The 16979-nt window shown below is 43.4% G+C and overlaps 1 protein-coding gene across 9 annotated transcripts in view; it reads left to right on the top strand.

Moving 5' to 3' along the window:
- EPHB1 (EPH receptor B1) overlaps positions 1-16979 on the top strand; it is a 331437-nt gene that overhangs the window by 108995 nt on the left and 205463 nt on the right. For all 9 annotated transcript variants that reach the window (XR_008330673.1, XR_008330672.1, XR_008330669.1 and 6 more), the window contains exon 2: positions 1543-1607. Coding sequence is in view for 3 of the 9 variants with exons in the window: in XM_053389846.1 (XP_053245821.1) it covers positions 1543-1607 (65 nt within the window). In the remaining 6 variants the exon portion in view is untranslated. The remainder of the gene's footprint in view (positions 1-1542; positions 1608-16979) is intronic.

Here is a 16979-nt window from a genome sequence, read left to right as displayed (position 1 = left end):
TCTTCTGGTTCATTTGTCTTCTGGTTAGGTTCAGTCCCTCAATCAACTTTACTCTAGTTCCTTTAAATCAAGGTGTGGCAAAAGAGCAATTGCGTTGAAACTCAGTTAGTTGGACTCAGTTGCCACTGGAACCAATGGAGCAAGTCGCTATGGCATGATCTAAAGCCTATTGATTTCATAGAATCACAGTGTTAGAGGGGGTCTTGTTGTTCCATCTGATCCAACCACTTGGTCCATGCAGGAAGTCCATAGCTAGAGCATCCTCAACAGGTGGCTGTCCATCCTTTTCTTGAAAACCTCCAGTGAGAGCCCATCACCTTCTTGGTGATTGATTCCATTGTTAAGTTGCTCTTACAGTACATAAATTTCTCCTAATTCTCAGCCACATCTACCCTCCTTTAGCTTAAGCCCATTCTGTGGGAACTAGGAGCAACTCATTTAGTCTGGATCTCACATCGTGCACAGTTTAACTTAAAAATAAAAGAAGCAGTAAGCTTTAAAAAAATAAATAAATACAAAATCACCCCACATTATACTGCAGTCTTGTGTGCATTCTAGAAAGGCAAAAGATTGCTGCCAATCTGACCCTTTGAGGGATATTTTAGCTTCTCTCTCATCTGATGGCCTCATTCAGTGTACATTGGATGCTTGGGTTGCGAACGTGATCCGTGTGGGAAGCACGTTCGCAACTCGCATGCGCGGGTCGTGATTCAGCGCTTCTGGACATGTGCAAGTGCCGAAAACCGGAAGTAACCCATTCCGGTACTTCCAGGTTCAGTGCAGTGCGCAACCCGAAATCGCCCAACCTGAAGCATCTGTAACCCGAGGTATGACTGTACTTGTTTCATCAGTGCAAAGATGTTTAGCTTCCTCTCCCTCTAAATCTGTTCTGAGTTCCCCCTCAACCCTCTGGAGCAGATTAGGGGAGGGGCATGGGGGCATGCACAGGGAGAGGAGGGGGAGTTCCATTGTGAACATGGAAATCATTGTGCTAACAGAACAAGTGCATTGGATTCTTCCCTGTATCTGTAAAGTCCTTGCTGGTGGGAGATGCCAACTTTATTTTAAAACCTAATAATCCTTAGCTAGTGTCTGGAGAGCATACTGGACCCTGAAAATAGAGAAATCTCTGAACTAAATGAATGTGCACATTTTGCATTGACTTCCACAGAGGTAGCTATTAGTTGTAGCAAAACAAGAGTCTTGTAGCATCATAAAGGCCAATAAATTGATTATGCCAGATATTTTTATGGAGTAGAGTCCACTTCGTTAGATGCGCCTGGTGAAGTGGACTCTAATCTGTGAAAGCACATACCATAAGAGCATTCTTTAAAGTGCTTAGAAACTCTTTGGTATTATGTAGCCAAACTTCTAAATCGCAGTAAGTGCCTAAACTTGTATCTACTTTCAGCAGTGATCATTTTCTATTGGTTTAGAATGAACATATATCTCCAGCTACATCTTTGTAGTGTGTTTGCGATTTTATTCCAACTTCTGATTTGCTTAGTAATTCTTCTCTTTTTTCTTTTTGGTGGACTTCAGAAACCCTAATGGATACTCGGACAGCCACGGCTGAACTTGGATGGACAGCAAACCCACCTTCAGGGGTAAGTGGATATTTGACATGTTCCTGTGTGTCCGCTGGTTGTTAGAAGGTCTGGTGGGGGTTGTTCTCTTTTTTTATTCACGTAGGTAATAATTTCATGTATATGTTGGCTTGAATGTGTTGTATAAAAACACTTGATTAAAGAAGACTTAATTTCTCTTTTTTATGTTGACCCAAACAATGGCAAAATCAACAAGTTTCATTTTATGCAAACAATATTAGGTATCTTTTTTTCTCAACAGCTGGACTGCTCTAATGGGTGGAATTTTTCTTCTTCTTCCAGTAAATACACACACACACGCACGCACGCACACACACACACACAGAGTGTATATAAGCTTATGATTTGGGGCTGGTTCACAATTCTTTTAAAAAAATATTTCAGAAGAAGCTGTGGGCTGTCAATAATATTTAAACATTCAAAGTGACATATATGATGGGAACTTGACTCATGCCTCAGTCATCAGAATGCTATTTTTTTCTTTGTCGAAAAAAGAATTTGGAATGAAAATAAATCCCACTTGCTCTTTGGATTCCCAGATAATAATCAGCAACTCCCTTGGCAGGTCCTCTGGCTGCGTAGGGCTGCATGATACAGCAATATGTGAGACACTCACTGCCTTGCCAGACTTGACTGTCATATGGTCCTATTTCCTTGAGAGTGGCTGTGTGTGGCAGGTGTGCAGCCCCCTTTTTTCAAGCCCACTTCTCTGCACAGTGGAGGCAGATTGGGCACTGCCTGTGTTGTGCTTTCAGTCAACCCAACACAATGATCATTCACTGATGTGGGAAGTCAGTTATGTTAAGCTTTCCATTCTCTTCCCACCCCCCGGCCACATCCCACAATGGGGCTGTTTTTCCTACTCACACTCAGATATCAGCAGCCCCCATGAATTCCAGTTTCTGGTGGTGACACACTGTGTGCATTTGGGAAGAGGTGGGGCGGTGCAAACAGCTGCCTGGGAGCTGGTTTGAACTTTTTGCCAATCCCACCTTTTGCCTTTATGCTCCAGATCCTATTATACAGCAGTGAGTCACCCCCTGCCTATGTATATAACCACGCAGGGAAATAACAGCTCAGCAGGGAACACTCTGCATGCTCCTTTGTAGCTTGCAATGCAGCCTGGGTGCTGGGGGGAATTCCTTCACACGTATTGCTGTGTGCAGCGGAAGGGAGATGCTGCTTTCAGACCGGAGAGAGGAGCAGAGCGTGTACTAGGGCAGGGTCCCCACCTTTTTGGGGGACCATTTGGGTGTCTAAGAAACTGTCATGGGCACCACAAAATACTCATTTCGCCAATGAAAATCTGGCCATGCCAAAAAGAACAGACAAACCACTTACACTCCCCCCTCAAAAAAAACCCAGACAAGAAAATAATCATGCAACTACATCTCCAAACAGGCAGCCCTGTCAAACAAGTAAAATGAAATGAAATAAATTGAAAAAATAAATTGAAAGGGGTAGGGGCCTTTGTAGGTGGCAGGGAGGGTTTCAGAGCCAAGTATTTGGGAGGCAGCTGACTAGGGGAAGATCTGGAATAGGGAGCCCATGCTTTTGATGGGAAATGCAGGATACCAAGAAGGCCTGACAGTGGGACTGAATATCGTGTGTTTACAAAGAAGATGGAAAGGGGAGGAAGTCTGGAGTGGGAAGTGAGTTTGGGGAACAGCAGCTTCCTAGTCCTGGCTGCAGTCCTCTGCACACTTGGGAGTAAGCACCATTGAACACAGTGAGCCAGCCATAGACTTGTACTGCGTGTCTGTTGGAGAGTTTGTGCGCAAATGTAGACCTGTTTTGAAGGTATATACTTGGTGTTACATGCAACTGTATATATCAAAAGCATGCTGCAGTGGTGTGGGGTGAGATGCTGCAGCAGGTTGTGTGCAGAGGAAAAGTTTTTTGTCCTCCAAGCCATTTTTAGCCTACCCCCCCAACAGCTCCAAGCAGTGTATGTGGTTCCCTGGTTTTATCCCACAGTATGAGTCCTGCGGTTGGTCTGGCAAGTCTAGATGTTATGTTCATACATCTCGAGGATTCCTCTAAGTGTGCTTCCAGATGGGTGTTTATTTTGGGGTTGGTGCTGCTCACGCATGCAACCCTTTCACAGTGTCCACGTGACGTCAGGACATCAAAAATGCCAGTCCTCATTCTCTCTCTCTCACCCCAATTTAATCTGGATTTTCCCTTTCCATGGAAAAGCTGACAAATGTTTAAAAACACAAACAAAACCCTCTTGCCAATGGCTCATTTGTGATATTAAGCCCCCTGTCTGCATCCACCCCTTAGACCCTCTGGTATTGTCAACATGACAGACAGTCTGTAAACCAAATGTTCTTGTTTTTCCTAGGCCTTTGGTTCTGGGCAGTTTGCCTTGACTGATTGCTTGCTTTATCATGGTAGCTGTCCATGTGGAGAGGATTCATGCTCTTCTGTGGTTTGCCATGTGCCTTTGGCGCGATACATCAGTATTAGCTGCACAGTGTCAATCGGCTCAATATGTCAGTTTCAGCTTCGCAGGGGCCTGTTGCCTTTCAGAAGGAATTGACCAAGACTTGCCCCTACCTCCCTGGCTGCTGCCACCCTCTAGGTGAACGGAGCATGTATATAAGTCAATGTTTAGCCCTCTCTCTTCCCTCCTTGTTTCTCTTGCACTCTCTACCTAAAGGATTATAATTAGGAAACATTAGCAGGCTCAAAGCAGCTTTCGTACCTGAACACCATTCATAATTGCACTCAGCAGTGCTCTTCTCTGGCTATTAATGTCACTTCTATGAAGTAATGAGGAACAAACCACCTTCAGGCACTTAAAACATCTTCTTTATACAATAGGTGCATTTGAAGAATGGGAGCATAAAATAACCCGACTCGCATTCCCCTGACAGTGAAAGTGATCAACAAAGACAGGGACAGGTGCATGAGAAAAAGATCAGTGAGAAAGATGGTCGCTGCCTTAATAGGTAGGTTTAAACAGGTGATAGAGGGCTAGCTGCGGGGGGAGAGAGAGAAGGCTGTGCTGGAGACAATTGTTTTGTCAGCAATGGAAAGATTGAGAGACAGAGAGTCGTGCCAAAGCAACGAAGATAAAAAGAACGCTTAACAAGAGGGAAATGAATCGTTCCTATTAATTGACCTTTGCAGATGTTTCTTTTCTGTACATAATTTTATTGCACCTCAAAGGATGTGGCTGATTGTTGCTGCAGCAATATCTCACTTTGCTGCAATATTTCATCCCTTTGGGCCACTTTGGGTGCGGTTCCTCTAAAAGGGGCCTTTGGAATCATTCTTGGGTGGAGGAGGAGGAGGAGAAGAAGAAGAAGAAGAGGAGGAGGAGGAGTTTGGACTTGATATCCCGCCTTTCACTCCCCTTAAGGAGTCTCAAAGCAGCTAACAATCTCCTTTCCCTTCTCCCCCAACAAACACTCTGTGAGGTGAGTGAGGCTGAGAGACTTCAGAGAAGTGTGACTAGCCCAAAGTCGCCCAGCAGCTGCGTGTCGAGGAGTGGGGAAGCGAACCTGGTTCACCAGATTACGAGTCCACCGCTCTTAACCACTACACCATGCTGGCGTGGATAATGCAAATCCAGCACTCCTTCCAGTGTGCCTGTGAATCTCCAATCTCACTGTCACCTCCCTCCCTTCCTTTCCTTCCTGGTAAGCAGCAGTGATGCCCTTGCATCCAGCCCTTGGGGTGAACCACTTCTGCATAGTTATGCACTGCACGGGGAAGTGTCTAATTCTGCTGTTTGGTGAGCCATATTATACATCTGGCAGAGATCTATGTCTGAGAAGCAGTCTCCATCAAACATCTAAAAAGCAATGTGTATGTTTTCTTGCACAAACAGTGGTGGTGCGGGACATGAAGGAAGAAACTGTGGGCCTGGGTTGCTTTTCCCTTTCTCTGCCTCCCACATCTCCCTTGAAGCCATTTTCTCCTAATTGCCCCAGAAACGTGTCTGAGAACCTGCATTAGAAAGAATAAGCCTGAGAAGGCTGTGTGGTGGCAGGGGAAGAGAGTGGATCCAGCTTGGTGCATCTCTCCTGTGATTCCCAATCTCCCTCTTTGCATGTTTGGCAGAAACCTGGATTTGCTTTAAGCGAGCATTCCGTCTCCTTGTATGCACCATGACTATGGAGAGGGAACATCACTTCCTTGCCTACTGCTTTGGGGAGGGAAAAAAATATTTGTGACATGAAACAGAACTTGTTGCTGCTATCTCAAAGAGAGAGAGAAATTGCCAGGAAAATGCGTAGTCAACGGGATGGCAATGAATGCAGACAAAAGACAGAGCAGGTGGATAGATAAATATGGTATCTAGCAACAAACATATGGATAGGCAGACCAATTCTGTACACAGTCAGAGGCTGCAGTGGAAGAGAAGAAAGGCAGAGCTAGAAGGCAGAACAGATAGGAAGGCAGATGGATTATATGAGGGGGAAAGGGGGCATGGGGGGGAGGCAGGTAGAGGAGAGGAAAAACAACAACAAAGAAAGCTAATTCAAAGAAGGGGAAATGGAATAGGGGGAAATTGAGTATGTATATGCTTCCCTTTCTCAGGTATTTCAGTTGAACGCATAGATATTAGCAGAGCTAGAATCAGCACCTGGCATTGTTGGAAGTTGGGAGAGCTTCATGTCCTGGCAAGAGGCATATTCTCACAGCTTCTTCCTCCACTGCTATAGCTGCCTCCACTGCCTCTTTCTTCTCCACCTTTCCCAGCCACAGCCATTGCTAACTGTAGGGTGCCCATCTTATGATGCCCCTAAACCAACTTAGGGGTCAGAGCTGGCACATGTTGCTCCTATGCTGCTACACACTTTTGCTATTGCATATATAGACTGAATGCCTGAAGTGGACTTCAGCATCACATCAGAAATGACCCTGAGATCTCACTTTAAACTGGCTTTAATCCAAGTAAAGGTAAAGGTAAAGGGACCCCTACTGTTAACTCTGGGGTTGCGGTGCTCATCTCGCTTTACTGGCCGAAGGAGCTGGTGTTTGTCTGCAGACAGTTTTTCTGGGTCATGTGGCCAGCATGACTAAGCTGCTTCTGGCGAACCAGAGCAGCACACAGAAACGCTGTTTACCTTCCCGCCAGAGTGGTACCTATTTATCTACTTGCACTTTGAGGTGCTTTTGAACTGCTAGGTTGGCAGGAGCAGGGACTGAGTAACGGGAGCTCACCCCGTTGCGGGGATTCAAACTGCCAACCTTCTGATCGGCAAGCCCTAGGCTCTGTGGTTTAGACCACAGCACCACCCACATCCCTTAATCCAAGTAGTTCACCTAAATTATTGTGCAGATAGAAGGGGGTGTTATGTTCATGGGCTTCAAAAGCTACCCCTAGGGATCAGTTATTGTAAATATTGTTTATGGTTGTTAATAAGACAGATTCTTCCATCATTTAGTCATGTTGCTGTGGATGGAAATAGTTAAGGTGGGGCCAAGCACCCTGAAGGGGTAATTGCATTTGAAATGGCCCTTAATTATCCAGGGAAAGAAGTCCAGCTATTCCTTACATGACGTTAATGATCATAAAAGGGTCTGGACTTCAGGTGGAATCTAATTGGTCAATAATAGCAAGGATATATCTCCCTAGGTAAGGACTGTAACCAGATTATGTGCAGCCATCAAAAGGGAAACAGAAAAGGAAAATAACTCATCTCTTACACTATTGTTAGCTAGGTTCAGGGAGAGGGGTGGAGAGGGTCCCTGTTGAAAGAAGGGAGAAATACTGGGTTTTGTGGCTAGTCCACCAGATTGATTGTGGAATGAAGAAAAGCAGCTTAATATGTTGAGACTTCTGCTTGTGTGAGCCATCTCTTCTTCCTACCGTTGTCAGAGTTCCACACCAAGCAAGGAGGTCTTCAGTTATGTGTAGTTTCCTGTCATATCTGAATCATATGCCTGATTTGGGCATGTGCCTTTCACCAAGGAAAAAAAACCAAATTAAGTTTTAAAAATAAAATACAGTATTCTTAGCTGCCTTGAAGCCAGCATTGCTGGAGAATTCTAAGAAACCACAAACCCAGTGCACTTTTCAAAGGTTTAGTCAGCCATCTTGATTCAACATGGCATTCAAACACAGATGAAAAGTCATTGATCTCAGGAAACATCATACAAAAATTGGTTAGTATATCTTAAGAAGTGCCCAAATGAATAGAAAACAGTAAATGCCCCCCCAAATGTATAGTAAATATATCCTATGGGGGGAAAAGGGAAAAGGTGGCAAATATTAGAGCACAGCAGTAAGGTAAGAGCAGAGAAAAAGCAAATGCATATAAATTGAGTGTCTGAACATGAAAGTAATAAAAGCAGGAAAATGAATAATATCCATTAATAATTTAATATCTGGCAAGCTGGATGTGTGTGCAGAAGCAGAGGAGTGCTCTGGGAAAAACACATTGCTTCAAAAATCAGGAAAGTTAATTATTTTATCGCTGGAAAGAGCATACAAAAATGCTGTTGAGAGTGCCATAGCACTTTAAAATATAACAGTTTTGTTATAAGCTTTCATGAACAAGAGTCTGCTGCATCAAGTACTAGTTTCAAGAAACCCAGATTAGGACTGACCACAGTTTAGGTTTCAGAAGATGGGCTAAACTGTGGTTAAACTAAAATGGAAGTGGAGGTTGCAGGAGGAGATGGAGAGAGTGAACAAATCTGGGGCTCTGAGGCTCTTTCTTATAAAACTGAACACAATGTAGCACAATCACAGAATGCAGTCACTGACGGGGAGTTACTACTCTTTTCTAACCATTCCTTCAAATTCTCAAGTTTTTTCTGCTGTCTCAAAAGTTCCCATTCTTTCCACCTTCTTGCCTCTGGATTTATTGTTGTTTCTTTTAGATACAATTGGTTTTCCACACTATTTTTCCACACCATGGTTATGAAATATCTTTATATGCCATTTTTTTTTGCCTCTAAGAAGGGTAGCAGTTATTAAAAGCAATATGAAAATCAGTACAATAAGAAATGAAAAAGCAACAACATTTGAATAACTGCTTTTACTAGAGAAGTACCTGTCAGTCAACGTAGTCTCATGAGAATGACAACATTGCTACCAGGTACCTGAAGGATGGCCAGGTCAGCACTATAAGAGTGTCTGTGGTAAAGGTGCTAGCATAGGTGCCAACACAGAGAAAGCCTTGTTGCTGAACACATGCCACACAGCCTCTGAATGTAAGGATATCTCAGTTAGAGCATCTGTAGCTAATCTTAGAAAGAGGAGGAGTCAGCCCTTCAGAAATTTTGGTCCCAAGCTGTTTAGGACTTTGTGTCAAAGCCAACACATTAAATTGCATTTCCTGGTAGAACCTTCCCCTCCCCAAGCTGTCCAACTCCCCAGAGCAGATTTGGGGATGAGCTGTATGTGCACAGGGGGAGGAGAGGTGGGGGATTCCCATTGTGCTAGAGGGAATCTACACTCGTGTCTGCTAGTGCAACAGGTTCACTGAATATGGCCCAGCATGGAAATCAGTGAAGATCTTTTAACTTAGACAAGATATGTTCAGACCCGTCCCAGTTAACCAGGTGGCTGCTGTGTTCCAAAACAAGTGAAGTTTCTGAAAAGTTTTCAAAGGCAGCCCTGCATATATTGCATTGCATAAATCGAACCTAAGTGTTGTTAGGGCATGGAACACTGTGGCGAGGCTGCCTCTGTTTTCATGTGGCTTCTGTTGGCATACCAACCTAAGCTGATTAAAGGCACTTCATGCCTCTGATGCCAGCTGGACATTCGAGTGAGATCCAGGTCTAATAGCACCTCCAAGCTGCATATCTATCCAGAACAGGTTGTTCACCATCTGCTTGGCCAATGGAAATGTCTACAAATAGTACCTCCATCTTGTCTGAATTAATCTTCAGTTTATGAGGCCTTATCCAGCCAATTACTGACTCTAGGCAGCCATTTCCACTGCCTCTCCTAGAGCAAACAAATAAGAGAAATAGAGCTTCATGTCATCAGCATATTGATAGCCCTTTGTTACAAAGCTCACAATGACCTCTGACAGCAGTTTGATGTAGAAATTAAATAGCATGGGAGACTAAATGGAGCTCTGCACCCCACCCCACCGCCTAGCCCAGGCATGGCCAAACTTGGCCCTCCAGCTGTTTTGGGACTACACTTCCCATCATCTCTTGACCACTGGTCCTGTTATCTAGGGAGGATAGGCGTTGTAGTCCCAAAATAGCTGGAGGGCCAAGTTTGGCCATGCCTGAACTAGCCCAGTGGCATAAAAGGCATGGTGCAGAACTAAACTCTATTCTTCCTTACAGCATCCCTTCTGGAACTTACCTGTCAGGTAAGAGGGGACTCACTAGAGCATGATGGCTCCTATTCACAGCCCAGAAGGTTACCATGATTAATAGCACTGAAAACCACTGAGAGGACCTGGATAATCTGCGGGAGAGAAAGGTTTGGGGAAGAAAGATCCTTACTCTCTCATAACAGAGATAAGCACAGTTGCCCTAAGCACATTAAAACTTGGTTAGATTTACTTCTGCCCACATCCACCTTTGAACTCTGCCTTATTCAAAGTCAGAATATTTGTCCATCTAGCCTAGGACCAGCCCTATCATTAGGCAGAATGAAGTGGTTGCTAATTTTGTGTGCTCTGAAAGGGAAGCAAATGGGTAATTTATTAATATTGTATTGTTTATTCCCAAGGAGAGACAATTGTGTGGGGCTTTCTACTTCAGATGCCAAAGTAACTTGGCCAGCCTTTGATACTATGCACCTTGAGTCGAGGATAGGCACCACTTGCTCTTCTGTGTTAGGCAGCAAAATGTCTTGGTCACCCCTGATGTAGCTCAGCATTATCCTGCTCTTCAGGGTATGAAGTGAAGGTCCTTCCCATCAAAGATTGAATCTGGGGTCTTCAGCACAGAAAACAATTCCTCTGCCACTTACCTATGGTCCCTTCCCAACCAGATTGATCATGGCAGCTGTTGTTCCAAAAATCACATTTGCTGAACGTCAATATTTCAAATCTGCAGCGGCTTAATGTGGAGACATCAGTTGGTGAATTCAACAGCATGAGAATCCAGTGAACACATTTCCTTTCACCCAATCACCATCTGGCCTCAAAGAACATGGAATTCATGCTCAACACACAAGAGTCCAAGGTAGAGAAGGGGAATCAACCCAGAGCTGAATTTGTGACACATGGATGTACATTAAAACTCTGCCCGCTTTGCATGTTTGTACTCTTTACCTAAAGTGGCCAGAGGGGCATGTTAAGAGCCCATTCCTAACTGCTTCATGCAACATTGGTGGCTGTGTAAGCTGGACAGTCTGCAGTGCTTAATTCCCAGGCGGGACATGAAGATGAATTTTGTGTAACACATTTGCAGCTGCACTATGGCTGATGTGTGCCTGCTTTATGTTGTAATATATTACTGGTTTTGCTGTACTGAAGGATTGTAGGGACCGTTCTGATGGCCATTCTGATTCAAGCAAACCTAATGCAGCCTGCAGAGACTATAATAGAAATTAACATCTGTGTCTTTAAGTGAAACACAGCAGCATCACCTAGCCTTGGGAGATAATTATTCTCTTAAAAGAATAATAAAAAGCCAGCCAGATCAGTGTAGCCATCTGCTAAAGGAGAAACTAGCTCCAAGGGGCTAGATTCTCATCTGGTGTAAATTAGTGGCAGCAGGATGGGCTTGGTGTGTTAATGGAGGATTATATCCTTGCATTTGAGAGAGATGATTGGCATAGGAGTTTTCTACATAACTGGTCTGTAGCGTTCTTGACTTGTTCAGTGGTGCACATGTTTATAATCCCCGCTTGCTGTTTCATATGCCTGTATTTTTCACCTGCCATCTGTAGCTCTTTGGCCATGCTCTTCGTGCTAACCCTGTGAAGCAAACACAGGTTAATATTGGATCTTTAGATAGCATTTTAATGTGCACAGTGAATCCGCATCTTGCATGCTTTAGCAACCACCCGTAGGGATAGGCTTATCCCCATTTTACAAGATGGGGAACTGATACTGAGAAGATAGCAAGCAGCTAGCCCAATCCCTTCCCCAAGGAGCCCATCGCTGAGCAATGAATCCACGACTCCCATGTCCAACTACTCTCCGCCCCCCCCCCCAGCCCACATGGCTGAATAAGAGCTGAAAGGGAGGAGAATGAAATCTAATGCATGTCTCGTGCAGGGTCAATTGCAAATCACCAGAGACCTTTAGGGGTCTGCTGTTCATGGTGAGAGTTTGATGGGTATTTTTAGTGACAGGTTCAGGCTCAGCTCAGTATAGATATACACACCAAGGGAGAGTTGACCCAGATCACAATGTGTAAGGATTGCATTTGGGTAATCAAGACTGATGTGTGGTATTTTTCCTACATAGACTGTGTACATGTAGGGAAAAGAAACGGTTACCTGTTGTGCAGGATGTACACATGGTTTAAAGCTCTAAGGCACAGTCATTTCCCAGTGCATGCATGAGGAGCAAATCAGACTCTTGCACAGTTTTCACACCTAACGTCATTGGGGGGGAAATGTTATATGTACTGTACCTTTTGGGTCTGAAATGAGTCAAGATTTTATCTTACCTCAGATAGATACATGATGGAGAATCAAGGCTTTGAGTTACACAAATCTCTTGCTTAGGCAGACAAGTTCTGTCCTGCAAAATTCCCAATACATTTGTCACCTAAATGGTTTTGGATCCTAGCTGTCTTTTGTAAGAGTTAATGTTGATAATCTGTCATAAACACCATATATGACCAAATAAGGAATCCAGACCAGAATGAACAAGTATACACGCTAAGAGGCATTTCTCTCTCCCTTTCTTTTATTTGGGTGCCAAGATGTTGTTTGGATACCCACTGTTAGGGAGACACCCTCTAGTCTAGTCCGTCCTGTAGCTTGTTTTTATTCAATCTTTGAAGGACAGGAGTGATAGGCAGTTTTTATTTGACGTCCTAGATAATGACATGTATGAACCTTTGGAATAATGACAGCTGAATAGTGTGCCTGATATTGCCATGGTTACCAGCCAAGCTTTCTCCCCCCTCTCTCCCCCCACCTTCTCCTTCTCCCATTCTGACATTTTCTGTGTGTGTGTTATTGTTGAGTTCGCTTTTGGGATAGTGAAGGGGAGGGGAGCCAGGAGAAGAAACAGTCCATTATAGTCTTTTAAATCTCCCAGCTGGAAGTGTTTTAAATCTCAGCAGAGACAGGGAAAAACACTGTCTTAATCCCCAGCTCCCTGTGAATTATTTAAAGTGATCTTGTCGGAACAATGCATTTGTCACTGTTACAGTGTCAACAGTAGAGGCAGCTGTCCGAATGGCTCTGGGGTTTTGCCACAGGTAGGAGTTTGGGGTGGGGCATTTGCAGGCCGGGCAAAAGGCAAACATGGGATTGCTGAGGTCCACAGAACTCTAGAGACTGATCTTTTTTTTTGCAAGGGGTGTGGGGAATCTTTGTACCAGTAACATGGTTTATTTTGTACAGTTTGGCCTACCATTCTCTTCCGGAGACCTCTGGCTGTGCCTGCACCGGTGGCTGTGTTTAACGTTCCACCCACACCATATATTTAAAGTTACAGAAAGGTAGCCGTGTTGGTCTGCCATAGTCAAAACAAAATTTTTTTTTCCTTCCAGTAGCACCTTAAAGACCAACTAAGTTAGTTCTTGGTATGAGCTTTCGTGTGCATGCACACTGAAGAAGTGTGCATGCACACATCTGAAGAAGTGTGCATGCACACGAAAGCTCATACCAAGAGCTAACTTAGTTGGTCTTTAAGGTGCTACTGGAAGGAAAAAATTCATATATTTAAAGCACTTTTATACCACTTGGAACAGTCATGGCTTCCCCCAGTGAATCCTGGGAAATGTAGTTTGTGAAGGGTGCTAGGAATGAGAGTTCTGAGGGCGTCCCAACAACTCTAAGCATGCTCAATGAACTACGGTTTCCAGGATTCTTTGGGGGAAGCCATTACCGTCGATGTGGTGCTTTAAATGTATGGTGTGAATGCGGCCGTAGTCAAGGGAAGAACAGATAGGCGGGCAGACTAGTTATGCATCTGGGGTGGACACCCAGTACTGCAAATCTTGGGTGCAATGTAATTCACCTCTGGATTTGCATTTAGTCATCCACTTTCATCATTGCAAAATTCAGGTTCTATTCAATCCTCAAACATGACTTCTCCTCCTACTCCAGCTATTATTACATATCATTCTCATCCCCCTTCATCGCACCACTGAGTTCTTGAAGTGAACTGCCTGCATTTGATGTCTCATTTTTTTGTAACCTCTCTTTTCTTGATTCTTTTTGGTTTGGATTCTGTCCTCTCCACTTTACTCGGGCAACTGTGCAAAAATTATTGACAATCTCCCAGTTGCTCAGCCTGAGAGGCTTTATTGTGGCCTCATTTGATATGACCACACTTCCGACGTTAACACTTTTGTCCACTCTGACTTTTCCAGTCTTCATCAGGACTTTTTCAAATGAATGTTTCAGAGTTTGATCCTATGCCCTTTCTGATATTCAGTGGAACATCTCAATAACAATTTCGACAGCAGGATGGAAAAAGTCCAGAGCTGTGCTGAAATGAATATATTTTCTTGAACTTACCATGAGTTCCCTTGGGGCCAAACTTCACATTACCTTTAATCACACTCTGCAAACTGGCAGGAAAACCCAGCCAGATGGGTGGGTGTGAATAATAAAAGTATTATTATTAAATTATTATTATCCATTGTCATTTTTGTTTCAAATAAAAAGCAGCTATAGGGCTCTGAGCCTCTTAATCTGGAGTGTACCTGTTTCCTGCTGAAGATCCACCCTGATTGCAGTTTGCTCCTGAAGTTGATGTTTATAGTAAAAACACTTTCTGGGGCAAATAGCAGTCTGGTGTGTGTGTGTGTGTTTGTTGGTGGGGCACAGGCACACAGCCTTCATGGTTCTATTGCTGCTTTTCCTTCTAAACAAAAGTGGTAGCATTTAACATGCATTTTTAAAAAACACGGTTTTTTGGTGTGGCTCTGAAGTACTTGTAGATAAATGAATTTATTTCAGAAAATCAGTTCCAGTGGAATTTGCAAAGAACGTTACCAAAATAATGAAGGGGCAAAAGACACAATAGGAAACAAGTGGCAGGCTGGTGTGTGTATCTCTGGGTAGGGGCACTAGCCTGCTGCTTGAAATGCTAATCTGATGTTTCCCTGTGGTATTTATTCCTGATGCCATCAGTCTTCCACTTACAGTAGAATGCCAGGGGAGAGTATTTCGTTCACTGGGTGGGTATAGTGACCTGATCTGTTTTTTTGGGTCTGCTCTGTCCATTCTGATTTATTTTTTTATTTGAGTCTAAATCTGTTACGTTAAATTCAAACCTCTATTTCACCCACATCTAGTATAATGCGGAATCTAAAAAACTGGCTATAACTTGTTCTCCCTTATCACATAAGTGGATGTAACTTGCAAGCAAAGTTTGCATCGTGGTTTGAACATGCCAAGGTTCAGGCAGATCAGTCCTTTAGAGGGAACCCTTTGAGGGTTCATCAACATTGACATTTTTTCCCTAGAAAAAGAGGTGCCGGAATTCACCACAAACACCTCCCTTGTTCTCTTATAATGGCAATGGTGCCTATGTGAGGGGTGCTGGAACTGAGTTCCAGTGCGTTTTGGCTGAAAAAAAAGCCCTGTATCTATTTGAGTTTATTACATTCTGACAGCATTGGATACCAATTGTAGGCACGGTCACCCATTCTGAGGGGATGAATCCTTTCAAATTTCAGACTGATGTGTACAGCAATTCTCCAGCAAGAGCAGACCTTACCATTTTGTACTATGCAAAAAACTGTCCTTGTAAGCCTGCCACATCAAGTAGGGAGCATGTTGGCAGCAAATATGCAGGAGCTGGGAATTAGGGTAAAGAGAAGAGATTTGCCATTTACTTCCCATCAGCCTGGGGTCTAATGTGAGGGGAATTGCATTTGGGGATATATATTACCAGGTATACACTATTTGAGCACAGGTTTGCCTCCCCAAAAGACTCTCTAACCTGTGAGGGGGAAATACTCATGAGTGCATTCTCTGAACCCAGTCAATCCCCCCCCCCACCAAATAATAACATGCTACAATTTAAAGGGTGGCCTGGAAAACTCTATCCAAGGCTGACCTTACAGTGAAGCAGAGTGAGGCAATATCCTTAGGCAGCTGCTCTGAGGTGTCATGAATGACCAACAAGTTAGTAAGTTACTGAATTTATTATTATTGTCTTTTACTCCCAGGAAGAAGGGCTTTTAAGATTTTGTGCCTCATGTGCCAAAGAAACTTGGGCAGCCTTGGTAATTATGTACCTTGACTTCTGTGGGAGCGGGAGCCCTTTACTTCTTCACCTCAGGAAGTAAAATATCACTGTCTGGCCCTGTGCCAAATAGACCAATGACCTTCTGAGTTCAAATGCAATTTTTCTGTGTGCATCCAGATGAGGATGAGGATATATATTTGGAGCACGTTTACGTTTTATTTGCAGTAACAAGTTCTTTAGGGTGGATGAGAGAGGCAAAATTTATTTTATTTAAGTTTTTACAAACTGCTGTATCATAAAAAATATATCACAGTGGCTTACAACAATGTCAAAACATAAAAGCAGACAATAAAATCATAAAAAATTAAAAGCAAGTTAAAGCAAAAAGAAATCAAAAACAAACAGCAAAAAGTAATTAAAAACAAACATGAAGGACCAAAAAGGAACTGAAAGTTTGTCCTGGTTTTCCATTTCTCCTTGTTTAATTTGATCACTGAGCAATTTACAGAGGTAGATTAAGCCAGAAGGCATTGCCTGCCAAATAATCTTGGTGCCTGAGCAAGAGGCATCTGAAAACCCTCCTAAACTCACTTTTAAAGCCACGGCAGCCAGTATAACTAAAAACCCAAGTTATTATCAAAGTCCTAAATTCAGACTATAAAACATTCGTATTTGCTAGCATTTCATTATGATTTGAACAAAAACGACCCAGCTCTGTCACAAGCTATTCTTCAGTGGTGGCATTCCCCAATGATTGTCCTTTGGAAGCGTTTTATAACTTTCCTTGAAATGCTAATTGCACAGACATTTGCATAGCACAAAAGTACCCAAAGTATAAACCAAGACCGTTTTTAGAATGAGATACCAAGGCACATCGTTTCTGTGCTTTAGTATTAGTATTCCCAAGGAAATGAATTAGTCTTTTAGTATGGCAGTGCCTTCATTCTTTTGCCGTTTTTGCATTTAACTGTTACCACTCAAGCAGCTCCACTGAGGCTAGAGAGACTGAAATAATGTTTAATGTTAACATTTGCATAATTATTCTTTGGATGAGTCTCTTCTTTGAGAGCCTAGATTCAGTTGGTAGGTTTCTGGTGTTTCC

This window comes from Podarcis raffonei, chromosome 5, assembly GCF_027172205.1.
Source record: "Podarcis raffonei isolate rPodRaf1 chromosome 5, rPodRaf1.pri, whole genome shotgun sequence".
NCBI lineage: Eukaryota > Metazoa > Chordata > Lepidosauria > Squamata > Lacertidae > Podarcis > Podarcis raffonei.
This window is presented reverse-complemented; position numbering and strand designations above follow the sequence as displayed.